This window comes from Rattus norvegicus, chromosome 15, assembly GCF_036323735.1.
Source record: "Rattus norvegicus strain BN/NHsdMcwi chromosome 15, GRCr8, whole genome shotgun sequence".
NCBI lineage: Eukaryota > Metazoa > Chordata > Mammalia > Rodentia > Muridae > Rattus > Rattus norvegicus.
Genome location: NC_086033.1, coordinates 21,171,683 through 21,192,781, shown reverse-complemented (window position 1 = coordinate 21,192,781; position 21,099 = coordinate 21,171,683). Strand labels below are relative to the sequence as shown.

The window sequence follows — 21,099 nt, the reverse complement described above, 5'->3', positions numbered from 1 at the left end:
CCCAGTCATTCACAAAAATGAATTGCAAAAGAAATAACAGTGTGAAAAAAGATGAACCTAGGTGTTGTAGAAATATTTACGAGGACATAAGAATTAGAAGTGGCCATTATATATATATAGAGAATACTGTGTAGATGTTAAAATTATCTACATGATTACGCTTCAATACGAAAATATTTTAAAGGAGACAGAGGCAGGTGGATCTCTGTGTTCAAGATCAGCCTGGTCTACCTAGTAAGTTCTGCGATAGTCAGAGTTACATAGCAAGCTCTCATCTCAAAAGAAAACAAAAAAGAGAACATTTATAAATAATTCATACCTTTTCTATTTTCAATTCTTAGCACAACTTTACTTTCTTATAATTAGAAGAAAATATTACATGAATTTATATTCCCACTGTGTCTGTGGTTTTACTCCCCAAGATTCCATATATCAGTGGTCAGGCACAGTTCTATAATATTTAATGGAAATTTCCAGAAATCAACAATCATTAAGTTTTTTTATCCTTCTGAACAGTGTAGTGAAATCTCTCCTTGCCTCACTGGTGGTAAATCACCCCCTGCCCCCAGTCACCCAGTAGCCATCAAATTATGAGATAAGCTCTCAACGGCTTGTGTTTAACTCTTATTTATGAGTCTCAGTGCGAGAGACACAGCGCTGGCAAAGAAGCCTAAAAGTGCCCTTGAATATCTGTCTCAGGCACCAAAGGAGCACCAAACAGATATTGGCAACATTATATTTATGTAGCTTTGTTAAGAGTCCGTGTAGTGGTTTTCTATTATTGTTTGCCATTTAATCTCTTACTGTGCCTGATTTAGAAGTGTGCTTTCTTACAGGTATGTATGAACAAGAGTCCCTGTAGAACTTGACACCATCTGAGTTTCAAGGCATCCCTTGAGAGTTGTGGAATGTGTGCCTCATGGACAAAAGGAGACTTGTAAAACAAAACCATTCTTGTCCCTTAATTTTTATAGCAGTCGATACACTCAGAAGTCAGACTCTGAGAGGCTGGGTAAACAAGGATCTTGGGTTTGAGTTTGGGTAATTTGGTTGTGCATTTCTTACCTTAAATTATGTCTCTTGGCCCTTCAGCCGGAGAGTAGATCTTAGTCTCTGGTTTCCTTGAGACAGAGCTTCCCGACTCAGCTTCCGGACTCATCCAGTGGGTCAAATGTACACCTCCTGAAGCTGGGAGCTGCCACTTGTGAGCCCATGGGTCCTGTGGTTGAGTATCTGTGACAGCCTGCTTTCTTCTGTTCTTTCCCCTTCTCCACTTTGGCCTTTCCATCTCTCCCCACTTCTCATTTTTGTAAGAGTGTCTCACTGGGCGGCTCTGCCTGGCCTGAGGCTCACTGTGTAGACCACGCTGGTTTTGAACTCAGAGTCTAGGTCTCCTCGTGGCCCAGTAAAGCCTAGCACCCCCATACCTGACCCTTTGGGGTTTTTGTTTTAGTTAGGTAGATTGTGCTGTAACCAATGTACAACTGTGTACAGCCGTTTAAATAAGAAAACCTTTGGTTTTTTGAGATCTTACTGTGGAACCCACTTTCTAAAGTCTAGCCTAAACTTGGCATCCTCCTGCTTCAACACACAGTATATCTACACTGAATTCACCACAGTTTAAAAACCAGTGATTTCCATCTTCTGCCAGAGGTCCTTTGGTACCACTCAGCTGCTCTCTGTCACTGGGATTCGTTCATTCTTTGGAATTTCATTAGTGAAACTATAGATATTAATCACAATTTTCTCCTTTCAGATTAGCCTTTTCCACTTAATTTAGAGTCATTCACTTTATAGTATGTGTCAGTAGGCTGTTTCTTTCTCCTGATGAATGGACTTCATTGTATGAGCATTGTTTCCGATGATATGCAAATTCCACATTTTTTTAACCATTTGAGTTACTCCCAGCTTTATGAATAAAGCTGTTGTAAACGTGCTTTTCACTTTCCTGGGTGTATAGGAGAATGTCCAAGTAGTGTGTTAGCTACATGCTTAAACTCTTGAGAAACTGAAGAACTGTCTCCACATATTCTGCCACTTCCCATCCCAGCTGCGTGTGAGAGCTGCAGATGGCTCTCACCTTGTGTCACGGCTCCTACCCGTGTGTCTTTGAACATGCTTTGCTCTGTCCAGGGTGTGGTGGGATGTGGGAATAGTGCTATTTCATAAGTTAATTCACATTTCTTTGAGTGGTAACCCATCATCTTTTCATGTACTTCTGGGCTATTCTTTAAAGAGTTGATTCCAGTCTTTAGCCCAGTGGCCTTATTCTTGAATAGTATATATCCACAAATTTTGAATACAAGTCTCTAAACATTTTATTACCAATATATTGCTTCTCTCCTTATTTTCCGAACAGCACCTTTCAGGTTGGTTAATTGTTTAAGTTTATTATTTTTAGTTTATGTGTATATGTGCTTGCCTGCATGTATTCAGGGCCAAATACATTCAGTGCCCTCAGTGGCAGGGAGAGGGTATTGGATCCCCTGGAACTGGAAATAGAGGAGTTTGTGAGCTTCTATGTGGTCTTGGGACTCAGATCTGGGTCTCTGGAAGAGCAGCCAGCACTTTAACCACTGAGATATAGTTCCATCCCTCTTGGTTAATTCGTTTGAAGTAAAATAAATTTTTTAAAGTTTTATGCGTTTTTATTTTATGTTTCCCTACCTGCCTACATGTATGTGTACCACATGTGTGCCGGTGTCAACAGAGGCCAGAAGAGGGCATGGGACCTCCCGATGCTGGAGTTACAGGTGGTAGTAAGCCATCTCGTATGGGTGCTGAGAACTAAACGTGGGTCTTCTGTAAGTGCAGCAAGAGCTCTTAGCTGCCGAGCCATCTCTCCAGCCTCAAGGGCAGTTTGTGGGGTGGTGGTGGGAGGGTATGTGTTACTTTTCGGTTGTTCTTACAAAACACTGGGACCAAAAGCAGCTCCCGGGGAAAGCATTTATTTGGTACAGTTCCAGAGTATAAGCGTCCGTCGTGCAGGGAGGCGTGATATACCAAGCAGCAGAAGCGGTGGGAGCAGCTGGAAGCTAACTGAACACGACTCCTTGCACATGAAGCAGAGGGTGAACTGGAAGTGGGGCAAAGCTATAAGCCCTCAAAGCCCCTCAGTGAGTGCCTCCTCAGAGAGACATAGTTCTTCATCAAGACTCCTACAAGTTCTACAACCTCCTCCAACAGCACCAGTAGCTGGGAGACAAGCTTGGACACATGCAAGCTTGTCTGGAGGAAACATCTCATTCAAAGCACCAGTGCCCTTCCAAGCAGTCTGGGTCTACCTGTGTCTTCTAGTCTTACTCTTTTTTTTTTTTTTTTTTTGGTTCTTTTTTTCGGAGCTGGGGACCGAACCCAGGGCCTTGCGCTTCCTAGGCAAGCGCTCTACCACTGAGCTAAATCCCCAACCCCCTAGTCTTACTCTTAGATGTAGGTTCACAAGTCACTAAGAGTTGAATTTTAGCACATCGAGTTAGGTAGATGTCAGTGTTCTCCTTAAAAACTCTGAATCTTTTCTCTTTTTTTTCCTCTCCATCTTTATTAAATTGGGTATTTCTTATTTACATTTCAATTGTTATTCCCTTTCCCGGTTTCCAGGCCAACATCCCTCTAACCCCTCCTCCTCCCCTTCTCTATGGGTGTTCCCCTCCCCATCCTCCCCCCATTACCACCCTCCCCGAAACAAACACGTTCACTGGGGGTTCAGTCTTGGCAGGACCAAGGGCTTCCCCTTCCACTGGTGCTCTTACTAGGATATTCATTGCTACCTATGAGGTCAGAGTCCAGGGTCAGTCCATGGGTAGTCCAGTCTTTGGGTAGTGGCTTAGTCCCTGGAAGCTCTGGTTGGTTGGCATTGTTGTTCATATGGGGTTGCAAACCCCCTGAAGCTCTTTGGATCCTTAAAAACATGGAACGCTTCACGAATTTGCGTGTCATCCTTGCGCAGGGGCCATGCTAATCTTCTCTGTGTTGTTCCAATGTTAGTATATGTGCTGCCAAAGCAAGCACCTGAATCTTTAGCAGTATTTGTTGAAGGTTTTCCCGTCCATTTGAATTGCCTTGGCACTCTCCACAATTTTCTGACCATCTCTTAATTGCTGGAGCTTTACGATGAATTGAAATCAGTTAGTCTAAGTTCAGAGTTTTATTCTTATCAAGGAATGCATTGTCTCCTCTAGATTGTCCCATTTTCATGTAGGTTTATAACCTGTGAGGGTGGGGAGTTGGCTTAATACTAAACAGTTAACGCATAAGCATGAGGCCCTGGGTTCGGATCCCTGACGTCCATGTAGAAAGCCAAGCGTGATGGCATTCACTACTAACATCAACACCGGGAGGTGGAGCTGGGAGGTCACGAGGGTTCACTGGCCAGCCAGCCTAGCCAGCCAGGACTCCAAGTTCAGTGTGAGACCTTGTCCTAAAATATAACATGAGGTACAATTGAGGAAGATGCCTGGTGCTGACTGACTACTGGTCTCCATGCATGCATTCAAGGCTGCACACATGCACACACAATTTTAGCCTGCTTATCAGCCATGGGGGAATTGACTGAGGTCCCACTAGTTTTGGGAGAGGGATAATGATGGATCTTGCAATTCAGGAACATGGTTTATACTGTAGGTAAGAAATATCTGCTTGGGTCTGGAGAAATAGCTCAGAGGTTAAGAGCACTGGCTGTTCTTCAGAAGTCTAGGGTTCAATTCCCACCACCCACATGGTATCTCACAGACAATCATGTAGGCAAGACACCCATGCATATCAAGTTAAAAGAAAATGCCTGGGAGTTGGGGATTTAGCTCAGTGGTAGAGCACTTGCCTAGCAAGCACAAGGCCCTGGGTTCGGTCCCCAGCTCTGAAAAAAAGAAAAAGGGAAAAAAAAAAAAAAAAAAAAAAAAAAAAAAGAAAATGCCTGTTTATTATTAGTTTCGTGTGCACATGTACTTTATGACATAGACAGTGTCTGATACCAGCTAGTACAAAATCCTGGACAGAGTGAATATATAAATAAGACTCCTAGGAATTTTTTTATGGTTTTTGGACAGCTTTTTTTTAGACAGTGTCTATTCTGTAGCTCTGACTGTCCTGGAATTCATTGTGTAAACCAGGCTGGCCTAGAATTCACATAGATCTACCTGCCTGAGATTAAAGGCAGTGTACCACCCCTTCTAGTGCATTTTCCTTCTGTGCCCTGTAGATTCTCTGTTCAATTTTGGGGTCATTATACTTACCAGCAAATAATGAATTAAGAGTGCTTTGGATTTATTTTCTCCAGGGCCTTGTGTGAGCTAGACGGACATTCTCCTGCTGTAATTTTGGGGACTTTTAGCATGTCATATACATCAGTCTTCCATTGTGGTATGGGTGTTGGGCAGAATGCTGACATCCAGAAACAGAAAGAAATGACAAATTCATACCTCAAACTAGATTAGATAAACTTCATGAACTAACCTGTTTTCGTTTTATGCACTCTTCAACAGATATAAGACACCCTGAAGAACTTTCTCTCTTAAAAAAACCCAGAGATCCCACGAAGAAGAAAAAGAAAAAGCTAGATGACCAGTCTGAAGATGAGGCACTTGAATTGGAAGGACCTCTTATCATGCCTGGATCAGGTGAGACCCAGATTCAGCAAAGGCAGAACATGGGGCTCACAGAGGTCAGGAGAGTGGTCCAGTCCCCTAAACCTCTCCTCAGTCACAGTGCTGTACGATCCTGACCATCATCATTACTGATTGGATCGATGAAGAAGGAGCGTGGGTCTTTGGTCACAGAGTCTGGAGAGAGTACTCTACAGTTGAACGTGGTTATTTAGTTTGCTTCTTTTATAGGTAGAGTGTGAAAAGAATCACTGTTTTGTTGATACATTAACACCTAAAACCTTCAGCCCTTTCTGTGCTTTGCATATCCTGGTCTCTTTGCATCCCTATCTTTTTCCTCAGAAGTCCTTCGAGAAGTGTTCTCATATCCCACCCATCCCTTCCCCAACTGAATTAAGTATTGTCCTATCTTACAACTCTCTGTGTTTATAGTGAGTTGTATGCTCTAATAATTGTGCATTCCCCACACAAAGGGAGTCCCTGACGACCCTTTTTGCTTTAAACTAAAACCCACTCAATGTATGGCATGCCTCAGGCAGGAAGGTGATTCTCATCACTGGGAGACTAAATGGGTTAGTGGCTCTTTAGTCCTGGGCACGGACATACCACCGTCGTGTTGCCACATTTCCATTGGCCACCCATTACTTTCGATCTTCCCTGCTGCACGTGTCTGAACTTGGTCTTGATGTAATTCATTCCTGGCCATTTAAATTCTGTCCTGGTGCAGATGAAAGCCTGCGCTTCTGAGGCACAAACCATGCTGTCCAAAGCTGTGTGATGCACTCTGGGAACTGCATTCCCAGCCAGCCTTTGAGGTCAGAGTGCAACTGCCCATGTTTTAAGGAGGATGGAATTGCAGCCCAAGAAAGTTAGGGAAGTATTGTACTGTTAATGCTCACGCACTGACTGGATTCGGAGAAAGGCAAACAAGACCGTGCACTCACTACTCACTAGTGAAGCCGCGTACAGGAACAGTTGCTCAGAAGGTTGAAAACAGTCTATATTTAAAGGAGTTCTACATAAATGCTAAATGAACTGGAAAACGTGCTAGCAATTCAGAGGCCAGTATCACTCATCTCAGGCTGTATTCAGCTTTATGGGTTGAGGAATTTAGTTTGTTTAATTTGTTTGACTTTTGAATCAGGGTCTCTCTCTCTCTGTGGACCAAGCTATCCTTGAGCTCAGAGACCTGCCTACTAGGATTAAAGATGTGGCAGAGGTCATAATTTTACTGTTTAAAAAAAATGGCAGAAGGAATGATAGCAGACAAAGATCCTGGTAAAAGAAATTCCAAGAGGTAAATATCTCGGCCAAGCCCTCTCTTGGGGTAGCCGCCTCCAGAGAGGTTGAAGACCACAACGGAGAGTACCTGATAGGAAGATGATGAAGTTATTAGTATGTGATCGATCAATTGGTTTCTGAAATCATTTACAAAGGAAAAGTATTTTTAGAAAGATTTTTTTTAGTTCAGTTCTAATTGGTAATTTTGGAGGAGGAAATGGGTGGTTGAGACCTCACTCTCCTACATAGAACAGTTCTAACAGTTTTTAAGGCAACAGTCTGGTCCCCCTTCAGTGTTTCTGATGGAGGCCTTAATAAAAGCCATGAAGGAGGTTGTGGTTTACAACAAGGGCCTTCTATCCACGCCCGAGTCTGTGCTAATGAGGTAACCTTTGGAAAGCCTGAAGAATGGGGACTGGTTATCAGAGAAGCCAACTATACGATTAGAGATTTGGTACCACCCGAACCTCCCAGACATCTTGTGGAAGGGAGAAGGGCAGGAGACTTAGTCATTGTTACAGTTATAAAGGACCTGTGGCTAGAGGCTCATAAAAGACATTTGTATGGCTGACAGTGTGGTAGTTGAAGGCCATGATGCCAGTCTGGTTAAAGATCTATGCCTGATGATTTATATACCACCGTGTGTGAGGAAAGAGACCAGAGTAGGACTCAGAAGTCAAACCTTTAAAACAGCCCCCTCAGAAGAACTCAGTCAGGATCTTACAAGCGTTACCCCATCTTCTGAAGTCAGTGTTCCAGAGCCCTGATCCTGGCTCTTATGGGTCCTGCTACTTCTTAGTGCTGCCACATTGGGAACCAGGCTTCACCCCTGTGTCCCCAGAGAGCAGTCACAGGCAAACCATCGTGATAGCAGGAACCATCCTGCCTTTGTGATTAAGCCTCCATCAAAGTTCAAAAGAAAGGGACTCAGAGCCTCCAAGTTGGTGACCTTACCCAGGGGCCATGCAGAGTTCCCAAAGGGTGTAGATACCTCCGTGTGCTGTGTTGTGTCCCTGTTCCCTCTGGCAACGCCTGAGTAGACTCTTTCTGTTATGAAGGAGTGATGTAGGGAGGGCGTTTGTGAGTTCTGCCAGACACCCTAGGGAATTAGGAAGACAGTTGCAGGAGCTCTGATGGATAGCAAGGATTAGAAGCTCAGGTGAGCACATGGATAATAGCTGGCCCCAGATGTCACCGAGTGTTACCAGATGACAGTGGAAGATCTCTTCCAACCAAGAGAGGGGATACACTAGGGCCAGATAATGTCTTCAAAACATACTCACTCCTTTTTTTATGTAGGACTAAAAGTGTATTATGTCTTTAGTGTGTGTCTGCTGGCCAGAGTTCTGAATCCTTTTTTATAACTGGGGGGGGGGGGGTACACATGGGTGCAGTGCCAGAACACTGTGTTGGATCTCCTGACTCTGGAGTAATTAGTTGGCAGTTGTGGAACACCCATTGGGTGCTGGGAACAGAACTCAGGTCCTCTGGAGGAGCAGAGGAATAAGAGTCCTGAAACACGAGGCCGTGTCCAGTCGCCAGAGTCCAGATTCTTACACCAGTGCCCTTGTGGTATTTTGTAATTACTGCTCCTTCCTTCCTTAGTGAGTTGATTCTGTTTTTCAGTTGAGTGGAGCCTTGGTGTGGCCTGGCTGGGCTGGAGCTTGCCGTGTGCATCACTCTGACCTCCCATACTGCAGTGCTGACCCGCAGCCCTCCACTGCCTGCAGGTCTGAGCGCCACACCCACTAGGGTTTCCTCTTTGTGTGGGGACAGAATTGCGGTCCACCGTAGTGTAGAGTTCATGGTGCCCTCCTCCCTTGCCTAATACTGGTGATTTCCTTTTCGCTCAGACGATAGCTGATCTTCATTTCTGGGCCACGCATCATCCTTTAGTTCTTTCCTCAGGCTTGACCTTTCCAGCAGCCGAGTGTCCTAAGGACACGGCTGGACAGCTTTGCAAGAGACCATTTCAGTTTTTTGTTTTTGGTTTTTTTCATTTTGAGATTTATTTTTTCTCTGTAGGTGTTTTGCCTGCCTGCATGTTTGTGCATGCCGTGTGTGTAGTGCTCGCAGAGGCCAGAGGAGGGTGTCAGAACCCCTAGATTGGTGTTAGAGACAGTCGTGAGCTGCCATGTGGATGCTGGGAACGTACCTGGGTCCTCTGGAAGAGCAGCCTTACCCACCTAGCCATCTGAAGCCCCTTCCCACGTTTTTAGGAAAGGAAAGCCAGGGTTGTTGTTGGAAGGGTGCAGCTGTCGGAGACCACGTTCCCTGTCAGCTTGTTTTCCCAAACAGGACGTACAGAGCTAGTGTTTGACTCACCTCAGTTCCAAGTTAGGTAGCATGAGAAACTCAGGCTTAGTTGCCTGGGATCGGACAGCGTAAAGGTATCTGGGAAGTTGAGTGAGCTTTGCAGCCCAGAAACCAATGGTGAGCATCAGTGTACACAGGAATCCCAAGACACACAAATGACTGGAAACCGCTTCTGGGTGTGAGAGGCTCAAGAGACTGTTTACGCAGACAGTCGCAGAGTTGGAAGCACTCGGTAATTTTGTCATGATTTATGGTTCTAGGCTCTTTCTCCTCTGCTCCTCCAAGTTATGCTAATAGTGACTGTCAGAAGGCTGGCTGAGCCGTGCTCATTTAGATTGATATTCCTCTTTTAGAACACACTCTGCTTTATTAGGAAAATCGGTGGCCAACAAGTCATAAAGCGGCTGTACAGGTTCTTCTCTGCATAGCGTCTGATTCGCAGTGGTGAGCACTTACCTGTGTCTCACCAATGCAATCAAGGCCTTTTTTTGTTTTGTTTTGTTTTGTTTCCAGAGCTGAGGACCGAACCCAGGGCCTTGTGCTTCCTAGGCAAGCGCTCTACCACTGAGCTAAATCCCCAACCCCTACAGGGCCGTTTTTATTACGAACTTACATGTATGTATATAAGCTGAATTCCACTCTGCCTGGCCGACACACACACACACACACACACATACACACACACACACACACACACACACACACACACACACACACTAAATTCTGACGGCTCCATCACCCTGTTTGGCATGAATTTACTATGCTTGCCAGAGTTGGCCTCAGACTGGACAGTTCTTGTGCCTTAGAGCTCCCACTGCTGGGGTCAGCAGCTATGCACTACCACACAGACCGAAAGCACACTTTTGTAATGTAGTCATTAATTTTCAAAGAAATTTAATATCAGTTCATTATATAGGTGGAAAGGATCTCATTAGAAACTTTTCTTGGAAAAAAACAATACCAATCAGAAGGCTCTAGGAAAGAAGAAAATGTAGGTTCTACACTAATATTGAATATAATCAATATTCTATTTACTAGAAAAATTATGTAGGATGCAACTTTTTTCCTATCTGGATCTTGACCATTTTAAGTATCAAAATACTGTTAAACCTATTCTTTAAAGAACAAAAGATATAGATAGATAACACACAGAGTAAATATTCAAATACTGAAGGTTGAAATTTTCCTCAATTTTTTCCAAACTAAAATGATATAGATAGATAGATAGATAGATAGATAGATAGATAGATAGATAGATATGAGAATGTGTGAGATTTTCCTTCAATCAGTGCTATGTTCCAGTGAGTTTCATTCTCTATTGCAGAAGTCAGATACTGAATATGATTTCATTATAACAAAGTCAGATAATACAGGGAATCAGCTAGGCTAATAGTGGAAGTTACTTTTTTTTTTTTTCTTTTTCTTTTTTTCGGAGCTGGGGACTGAACCCAAGGCCTTGTGCTTGCTAGGCAAGCGCTCTACCACTGAGCTAAATCCCCAACCCTTTTTTTTTTTCCCTTTTTTCCTTTTTTTCTTTTTTTCCAGAGCTGGGGACCGAACCCAGGGCCTTGCGCTTGCTAGCCAAGTGCTCTACCGCTGAGCTAAAGAGCTAAATCCCCAACCCCATGGAAGTTACTTTTAAACTTATTCTTTGGATAGTCCGTTTCAAGAGCCAGCTGTTTCTATGTTCTTTCTTTTCAATGTTTGTTATATAAACTCGGGCAAATAAGAAAACAAGATTGTTAGTATTAGCCTTTGAGCTGGACCTGAAGGAATTTAAAGTATGCGTGCCCTGTGACCCAGCAGTGCAGCTAGGATTGGGAAATGAGTGCAAAAGGGTTCACTGAAGCCTCTCCTGTCCTGACACCAGGGCTCTAAGCAATCAGGCTGGGGGTGGTTTGAGTCGCTGTACATGACGGTAGCTTGCAGGCAACCGAGACAGACTGGTTCCTGGCCTTCTGACCGGTCGGCCTTCACCCTAGTTTGTTCTCCAGGGTGAAAGTCGATTTGTTGGGACACTGACTGAGTTGTTACCCTGTAGTCTCCATAAGACAAATAGAAACTATGGTGTGTAAAGTGCAGACTGTAGGAAATTGAAAGTGAAGAGGCCTGGGTGTGCTCTGTTAACATTCTGTATTGGAAATTCCATAAAGAGTGGTCAGTTTTAATTTTACTAGGCTCTAAATAATTCTAGTATATTTGCGGGGGGAGGTCAATATTCTGACATTTTTAGTGAAAGGTTTATTCAACAGTTCTTTTAAATAATCAGGTTTCTGCCTAGACACTAATATTTCCCATACTGTATTTCTTTGTACTGCCTTAGCAGAGTCACTCTCTGCCCAAGTGCCCTGGGGCACTGATGCCTGCCTTTGGTAAGGATGGCCCATGGCTTTAAGTTTGAAAATGATTCCTTAGTGAACAGTGCCTCAGGGCTGTGTCCCAGTGTCTGCTTTAAAGGTGGAACAGACTTCAGGCCCCCTCTCTGCCTACGGCATTCAGATCGACAGGTTGTTCGAGCACAGCACAGTACACAGAAACACCAGGTCAGATGCGGGTGGCTGACAAGATCCACCTACACTCAGTGAAATCCCTTCCATCTCACTGTGACTTCTTACGTCGTCGTGGCTTCTGTGCTTACACCGGTGGGAGGAAGGAGGATTCTTGCCCACGTTCTCCAATTAGATGATGGGAGGAGAGTGGACTTCACTCTTCTTTTCACGTCCAGTTACAATGTAACAGCAATTGCACATTTTCTTTTTTAAAGTCATGATTATATCCAGAAAATGAGTCAAGCTTGAGGCCAGCCTGGACCATGGTGTTGAGACTTGTCTCAGAAACAAAACAGAACCTCAGGACACCACCAAATATAACGGAGTTGATGCAAATGGTTTTACTCGATGCCTTTGATCACCTTAATTCTGTTATTCCAGCCAGAGAACATGCGTCCTTAGCTAGTGTGTTTTCTGTATGTATTGAGGTGGTTGATGCGTTTACATACCAGTCACAACTGGGGCAAGTCTGTTTTCTCTCTTCCCGTTTCCTTTCATTCTTTTGTCTTCTGTGTTGCCTTTCCTTTGCTTTCTGAATTCCTTTCTTTCCTCTCCTATAGGCACTGATGTTCTTTACATTGGCCCTCTGAAAGGTGAGCCTCACCACAGTTCCACACACAGTGTGTCGGTCTGCTCGCTTCAGCCATAGCCCTACTTCCTAGTTCCTTCCAACCGGCTTTTTCCTCAGAGTTTCTGCCATTTAATTACACCCTCACGGCTTTGGTACTGTGTGTTCTGATGCCCAAGCAGAGTTCCTGTGTTTTGAGGCAGGTACATAATGCACTAAGAGCTTCCCTTCCAGATCGAAGCTTGTGGCTCAGTGTGCTTCCTGCCGCAGTGTGTGTCGTTACTGAGCTGAGGCTCCCCACAGCTGCTCACAGCCATCTCTTCTCACTCACTAGGAAGCATATACTCAAGCCCGGGACTTTATAGTAAAACAATGACCCCTACTTACGACGCTCACGATGGAAGCCCCTTGTCACCAACCTCCGCCTGGTTTGGTGACAGTGCCCTGTCAGAAGGCAATCCCGGGATACTTGCTGTCAGTCAGCCGGTAACATCACCAGAAATACTGGCAAAAATGTTCAAGCCTCAAGCTCTTCTTGATAAAGCAAAAACCAACCAAGGGTAAGTTTTGGGTTTTTTGAGACAGGGTGTCTCGTCAGAGACCAGGCTGGTCCAGACTCACAGAACTGCCTGACTCTGCTGCCCAAGTCCTGGGATTAATTTTTAAAACGGCCTGCACCACCAGGCCTGGCCAGGGGTAAGTTAGAATTTACCGAGTGGGGGATGTGGTTGCCTGTGTCTGCAGTGCTCAGGGCCGTTCTCCGCTTTGTGCAGGTGGCTGGATTCCTCAAGATCTCTGATGGAGCAAGATGTGAAGGAGAACGAGGCCTTGCTGCTGCGATTCAAGTATTACAGCTTTTTCGATCTGAATCCAAAGGTAGGAACCGAGGATCAAAGGGCTCTTCCCACCCCCGCTCCTCTTCTCATCCGAGTGTTAAACTATAGCACGCTTTGAGTAAGACTCAAAAGCCAGACCTTTAGGGAAACGTATTTGCATTCTGAATAAACCTGGTATTTTCCTAGGTTGAGGCCATGTTTAAACATTTTCCTCTCTTTTGTTAAGGTAATTATATTTTCTTTGATGTGTTACTTTTAAAAAAATACATCATCTGCAAGTATATCGTAAGATAAAGAATAATCTTCTGGGCTGGAGAGGTGGCTCAGCGGTTAAGAGAACTGCTCTTCCGAGGACCTGGGTCCAGTTCCCAGCATCCGCAGGGCAGCTCACACCTGTCTGGGACCCCTGTTTCAGGGGGCCCAACACCTTTACATAGACATACGCGCAGGCAAAACACCAATGTACATTAAGTAAAAATGTAACTTTTTAAGATTAAATAATTTTCTAAAAGATGACTTTTTGTATTTTTTGGTGTTTTGTTTTGTGTTCTGTTTGGTTAGCTTTTGGGGTTTGGTTTTGTTTTTGAGATAGGTAGCCCTGGCTATCCTGGAACTCTGTGTAGATAAAGCTGGCCTAAGCTCACAGAGATCCACCTGCCTCTGCTCACTGGTGCTGGGATTGAAGGTGTTCGGGAAGCCTGCTCTGTATGTTTGAAAGTCCACACGTTGTCCTACTAGTAACTAACCACTGCCACTCGTTCTGTGACCCGTCGGTCTGCTCAGCTCTGACTCTCTGCTTTTCTGCTCTGAAAATCTGTTTTTCCCCAAGAGCAGGTGGCACAGAGGTTTGGATTCCTTGGGGAGAGAGGCTCGTGGCTTTTGCTGTGTTTTCCTGTCTGAATTGTACTGTAGCTAGTGCAGTGGGTCTCAGCCTCCCTAATACTGCGATCCCATAATACTATTCCACACATCGTGGTAGCCCCAAATTATAAAATCATTTTTGTTGTTGCTTTTATAACTAATTTTGCTACTGTTACGAATGGTAGTGTAAGTATGTTTTCTGATGGCTTTGGGGGACCCCAGCACACACACACACACACACACACACACACACACACTCTCTCTCTCTCTCTCTCTCTCTCTCTCTCTCTCTCTCATACACACACACACCCCAGAGAACCACTGACCTAGTGTCTTAAATTATGTGCTCATGTAATTTTTTTACATATCTCCTTATGTTTACATATATATATTTATATCAAACTATGATAGAACTATTAAGAGATTTTTTTTTCTGGCCACATATCTGCTTTTAGTCATAGGTTGCAGGGGGAGGCAGGGGTTGATTAACGTTTTAAGAGCATTATTTTTTGCTAATATATTCCAATGGACAGTCTAATAACAAATCTATTTCCACAAAATGTATATGTACTGCCTTCTTTGAATACTTAAAATAACTCCCCCTTTTGAGGACCTACCTACCTCTTTGGGGGGACTCTGTGAACAGGTATGTCCCAAAGTAATTTGTTCTCACTGAGTTTTATTGTGGTAAGTCAAAATAGCAGTTAAAACCCATCTCTATTTGTACCTTGTTTTAATGTTTTCCAGCTATATTTCTCATCCCCCTCCCCCGCCCCTTTACTCTGTGTTTGGTCTTTGAGCCAGTCCAGCCGTTCTGCATAGGCTGCCAGGAACTTATATGAAACCCAGGCTGGCCTCAAACTTGTGACTCCTCGGACTCTGGGTGCAGATTACAAGGCTGTAGCAATAACCAATTTCATGGGGATTTGCTTTGTTTTGGGGGACAAGGAGTTTCTGTGCAGGCTTGCACAGTGTGGCCTAACGTGAAGGGTCCTCCCGCCGTACGCTTCCAGTGCGGGGCTAGCAGACACGCACCACCGTACCCTGCTTCAGGCTAGGGCTCTTACACTGAAACTGTAACCGTGGTTACATCAGCCCCTTTTCCCTTCAGTGCTAGGGATTAAATCCTCTGTCACACTAGGCAACTCCCTCCACCTACTGAGCTTAAACCTGAGTAATTATACGGTATGCCATGTCTAACACTAATGGCTCTCGTCCCTTCTTTAGAATTATTTTGACACTAAAAGGCTGACAAAAACATTACATTCACTTTCTGCCATGCGTTAAAAGTATTTAGCTGGGCATTGTGACGTGTGCCTTTAATGGCAACAAACAGGAGGTAGAGGCCGGAGGCTCTCTTGAGTTCAAGACCAGTTAGTCTGATAGCAAGTTGCAGGCCACCCAAGTCTCCATAGTGAGACCCTGTCTCAGCACGGTGAGTAAGAGGTGCTAGAGAGGTAGACTACTGCTTAAAAGCACTTGCGAAGGACCTGGGTTCATCTCTCAGCCCCACACAGCGCCTCATAACCTTCCATAACTCCAGTTCCAGGGGACCCGACGGGCACCAGGCATGCATACAGTGTACAAACATACACAAGAGCAAAACACTCATAAAGTGTTTTTATTTATTTATTTATTTATTTTTGGTTCTTTTTTTTTTTTTTTTTTTTTTCGGAGCTGGGGACCGAACCCAGGGCCTTGCGCTTCCTAGGCAAGCGCTCTACCACTGAGCCAAATCCCCAACCCCAATAAAGTGTTTTTAAAAGAGACTATTTAAAGACGTATTTTAAAATTTAGGTGTGAGTGCCAGTGTCCACAGAGGCCAGAGGTATCAGAACCCTCTGGAGCTCAGATTGCAGGCAGTTGTGAGCAGTCTCGAGTGGGCGCTGGCACTGAACTTGGTTCTTCCACAGTAGCAGAATGCACTCTTACCTGCTTAGCCATCTCTCGTCGAGAACTCTCTGGTATTGAAGACACTGTATTACAGACCACGTCTCCTTTGTTCTGCAGTATGACGCCATCAGAATCAATCAGCTTTACGAGCAGGCCAAGTGGGCTCTCCTCCTAGAAGAGATCGAGTGCACGGAAGAAGAGATGATGATGTTCGCGGCCTTGCAGGTTGGCAAGGGAATCGGGATGACTTACGGGTCGGGGGTGGGCTGGGGGGACTGGTGTACTGATTATGCAAGCATTTTTGGTGTGCCTTTTGCTGTGTAGAAAGTAGCACTTAGGGTTGCCAAGATGGCGCAGCACATAGATGTTTGCTGCCAAGCGTGATAACCCAGGTTTGATATTCGGGACTTGCTTGGTGGAAGAGAGAACTTGCTCCCAAAGACTGCCTTCTGAGGATGGACATACGGCACTTTAGTCCCAGCCCTGGGGAGGCAGAGGCAGAGGCAGGAGGACTTCTGGGAGTCTGAGGCAGGGTCTCTGTGTAGTCCTGGCTCTCCTAGAACTTGCTCTGTAGACCAGGCTGGCCTTGAATTTACAGAGATCGGCCTGCCTCTGCCTCCTCTGTGCTGGGATTAAGGTGTGCGCCACCACTGCCCGTCACCACTGCCCGTCACCACTGCCCGTCACCACTGCCCGTCCTTTTCTGTTTTGTTGTTGTTGTTGTTGTTGTTGTTGTTGTTGTTGTTGTTGTTTTCCGGAGCTGGTGACCGAACCCAGGGCCTTGCACTCGCTAGGCAAGCGCTCTACCACTGAGCTAAATCCCCAACCCTTCTGTTTGGTTTTAAAGTCCTCTGAACTCCATGTGCACGTGCATGGTGCATGGGCACACACACAATAAATGAATGAAAACTTTCAGACATTGAAAGTGGACATTTAAGAAAGTAAAAGAAACGTGATTTTGTCTTGTTTTAAAATAAGAATCAATGATACTTTTGGTTACTTTCTTGTATCATGTGCGGGGAAATTGGTCTTTTCCCTCCCAGTATATACTAATTTGAAGTTTTTATTTCTCTTGGAGATAAAAAACTGACAATATTAAATTGATAAGGAGGCACATTTCTAACTGGCTGTGGCAGAAATAATGACTGTTCAGTAACAAGAGCTCAAGAGACCAAGATAAACATAATTGTTTTATGATATTAATAATTAAGTGAAAGCTAATGTTTTTTAAAACTAGTATTTTTTCAAGTGTGAGCCTTGGATACCACATGCTTCTGAATTATCGTGGTACCTACTTAAAAATTATCCACTCCCATTGCTGATCTGCCCTCAGTGAAATGGCTTTAGACCAATCAGAGTTCTTAGAAGCAGTGATGTCCATTGTCACCAGGTTGATTCTCAGATGTCAGTGTGTCTGAGAGGGGCTTTGGCAAGAAGGCCTGGGTTATGATGGGAGTCCAGTCCTCCCTGAGATCCCAGTGCAGTTGGTATTCTGTAAACAGAAGTGGGAGAAGCTGGACTGACCCCCAGTTAAGAAGCATTCAGTGTAGAGATTTTATTTCTTTCCTCAGAACACAAAAATGCTCTCAGCCTTCCAAATGAAGTTCACGGTGACAACCAGAGTCACTGTTGGGAGGCAGACGACCAGAAAGCAAGTTCTTGCTGGTTGACGAATCCATCGGTTACTTTAGGGAGATGATTAAGATTCTGCACTGTTTCTGGGTGGGTTCAACTGTCTGGAGAATTTCCTGAATTAACTCTGGGCACCGTTTATTGGGAGCGTCACTGGAGTGACTTCTGTGACTTCTGCGCTGTGCACACAGACTTACTGTTTTCTGGTGGGAGTTTTACCAACATCAGATCTATGAGGCATGTCTGTTTTACAGCCATGGATGTCATTGTAGAGCGTCGTCTTTGTCATTCTGTTGCTCACGACTGAGCCCAAAGCCTTCACATGCTAATAAGCAGGCATCCTCCACTGACACATACCCCAGCAAGACTTAGATTTCGTTCATTCACAGGAACTGAAAGCCTTCAGGGCATAGCCCCCTTGAACCATTTTGGAATCTAGATAAATATAATGAGCGACTCTTAAGAGTACAGATCCAAAAAACTGACAAGTCAAAAAAGTTATTAGGACAGCTTTTAAAGCATTTAGATACAAGTGTGTGCTGTAACGTTTGACTGATAACGCCATATGCCTTTGGAAGCAAAGCTAGACTCTCTGGTCTGTCCACCGCCGGGACCCCTCCAGTGGACTCTCATGGCCTGTTGGGTCAGGATTGGCAACAGTGCTTTGTAAAAATGCAGATTTCAGGCTGAGTCAGGATTTCTAGGATGCCTATGCTTTTTAACCGACTTTCCTCATGTTTCTCAATATTCTCCACATTTGAGGTCTCTTCTGACAGCCTGAGTACTTTGCTCTTACTAGTTACCATAGAAGTTTCTGTCTCCTTAAAGATCTCACATTTGCCCTCCTTGAAGGTATAACCAGGAAGTTTACTACTGAGTGTTAGAATACAGGACGCTGGTGATTGGCTGCAGGCCCGTGCATTGAGTTCCCTACAGATAGACTTCATCGGGTAAATGTCTTCTTCAGAAGTTCAGAGCCGCTTACACTTTGAGAAGCAGCCACACCAGATTCTGTTGATCTCTGTATAAATAAAGTCTCTCAGGTTTGACATCAAAACTTACTATATTGTTACTATTCTGAGTCACTACATGCATTTAAAATCAACTGTTTTATATTTTAGAAAATTCTAAACCAAAGTCTGCTACCTAGCTAGCTAGAAGGGCAGTCTAACTGTACCCACACATTCCCTTTCCACACATGGAGACTGTTTCCTGTTCTTCCATAGCTGAGATGAAGCATTGGACCCAGAACTGGGGAGAGTGGAACTGGCTTCCTCTTTGCTCTTTGTCCTGAGTGGTTGGGATTGTACGGTAGTGAGGGTTAATTTTCTCCAGTGACGTAAAACAAGTGGCTTAGTTCATCCCCACAGAAGACCTCGTGCATGGCCTGAACCCTCTTGGGCTATGAATCTGTACAGGGCCCTGTCGGTGGACACCACCCACCCAACATCAGACAATAGAAATGCCCGTGTAGTGTCGTAGCAGACCCGTAACATCCCTCCTCACCGAGGGAAGCAGAGACTGGGTTCATGTGTGTGTATGTCTGTGCTCATCTGAGTAGGTCTTTCTGAATAGGGTGTCACAGTGATCCCCAGTGCCATGGCCCATGCTTTTTATCCTTCCAGTCCCCAGACACTTGGCCTACATTGATGTGTATAGGTGTCGTCTTGTCTGCATTGTGTCTGTGCACATGTGCATGCAGTGTCTTGGAGACCAGAAGAGGGTGGGTGCTGGTTCCGCTGGACCTACATAGGTGGTTGTGAGCTGTGCGCGTGCTGGAACTCAAACCGGGGTTCGCTGCGAGTGCTTTTGGCCCCCGTGCTCTCCTCTTTCCAGCCCCTCGGCCCGACGCCTTGTCTTTGCCAATCGGATGACAAAACAAATCCAATATAGAGTCAAGCAGTAATTTCATCTTAAAGTCCTGCAGTTAAACGGTCATTTCAACAACGTGTTATTGTGGTTTCAGTATCATATCAATAAGCTGTCAATCATGACATCAGAAAATCATTTAAACAACAGTGACAAAGAAGTCGATGAAGTTGACGCCGCCCTTTCTGACCTGGAGATCACTTTGGAAGGCGGGAAAACATCAACAATCCTGGTAGGGTGGATGGATCTGCAGCTAATGGTTGATCTCAGTGGAGCCTTAACCTTGGTGTGGGTTTCCATCGCCAGATAAGGCACCTGGAAGGAAGGTGGTTTCTTTACACAAGTCAGCCATAGATTTTCAGGAAGTTTCAGAGAGAGGGAGAGAGAGTGTGTGTGTGAGAGTGTGAGTGTTGGGAAGAGTGACCCCAGGGCCTCATTTTTTCACCCCAGGAAACCTTTTATGAGGAAACAGTGTTTGTTACCAGTGGGGAGGCCTTCCAACACAAACACTTGTTGTGCAAGTGGTGGGAAGGCATTTCTCCAGGGGAAAGAGTAATCAAGTCATGGAAGATTCAGGGGAGAGTCTCCTCGGAGATACGAGTCTCCCAGTAGTGGTTAAACACTGCTTATTTTTAAAGCTAATGAGTGAGTTACTGCTGAAGAAATATTTTCTCAGTGTCATTATGATTTATAATATTTCCATATGTTGCTACAGTTTCCCCATATTTAGAAGTAGCAACATATTCTTGGAGTTATACAGACTGTCATTTTGTTCATGTTTTTACCTTTCTTCAACACTATTCCAAGATGCCTTTGTAACAAGACCATGTAATACAATCCTATCATTTAAGTCTTTAATATATGTATTTTGAATCTTAAATAAGCAGGATTTTTTTTATATCGGATACCAAAGTAGATTTTTTTTTCTGATTAAAGGAAATATTATTTGAATTCTTTCTAGGGTGACATTACTTCAATCCCAGAGCTTGCTGACTATATTAAAGTTTTCAAGTAAGTGCAAAGGTGGGAGGATTTCAAACATGCGTAAGAGCTGTTCACGGTCTGAGTTTGCAGTAGGTTTGTCCAGTAAAGTAAATCTGTAAGATTTACCAGTTAAGCACTTAAAATTAAGGTAATCATGGTCATTAAACTAAAGCCACAGCAATCTTTGTGCTATTTGGTCCTCAGAACATCAAGGTTGATTGTGTCATACGGTTGGTCATAGAGGCTGCCCCCAGTGGGCTCACACGGTGCCCTGCGACTGTCAGTGGTAGCTCTTTGCTCTGAGCTCCAGACTCCATTAGCTTGTGCTCCTGAACCCTTTCCTATGAAGTCCCAGTAAATCTTTCTAGACTTAAGCAATCTACCTTTAATCCTCAAAATGGAGAGCCGAGTAGTAAGGTGAACAGGAGACACAGATGCATGTAGCACCCACTGTCCACTGTCCTGTGCTGTGTAACTGTCGCAGTGTGATGTCACAGCTCGCAGTATGTAACACAGCATCAAGATTTCCAAATGACACCGTCTCTCCTCTCGTCCTTTCCTCGCTGTGTCGTCTTCTGTGTGTGGCACTGGGGTGGCGTGCTTGTGTCGGGGCTGGACTCTTCCTTCCCTGCAGTCATGCTGCAGACGGAGGATGCAGTAATGCTGCCTCTCTCTGCAGACTGTTGGTGCACACGGACCTTTCCGAGCTTTAA

General features: G+C 44.6%; 2 protein-coding genes and 1 non-coding gene across 17 annotated transcripts in view; 1 reads left to right on the top strand and 2 right to left on the bottom strand.

Moving 5' to 3' along the window:
• The window catches only part of Rps10l6 (ribosomal protein S10-like 6), a 489,065-nt gene that overhangs the window by 84,311 nt on the left and 383,655 nt on the right, over positions 1–21,099 (bottom strand). The gene's annotated exons all lie outside the window — the stretch shown is intronic.
• Positions 1–21,099, top strand: part of Fermt2 (FERM domain containing kindlin 2) — a 95,393-nt gene that overhangs the window by 65,214 nt on the left and 9,080 nt on the right. For 9 of the 15 annotated variants that reach the window (XM_063274086.1, XM_063274085.1, XM_063274084.1 and 6 more), the window contains exons 4-10: positions 5,478–5,612; positions 12,304–12,336; positions 12,646–12,871; positions 13,085–13,187; positions 16,019–16,126; positions 19,500–19,634; positions 20,364–20,413. In XM_063274086.1, the coding sequence (XP_063130156.1) occupies positions 5,478–5,612; positions 12,304–12,336; positions 12,646–12,871; positions 13,085–13,187; positions 16,019–16,126; positions 19,500–19,634; positions 20,364–20,413 (790 nt within the window). 15 annotated transcript variants of the gene reach the window in all.
• On the bottom strand, positions 3,902–4,008 carry LOC120097298 (U6 spliceosomal RNA). Its single transcript, XR_005494508.1, has one exon. It is a non-coding gene; the product is annotated as a U6 spliceosomal RNA (small nuclear RNA).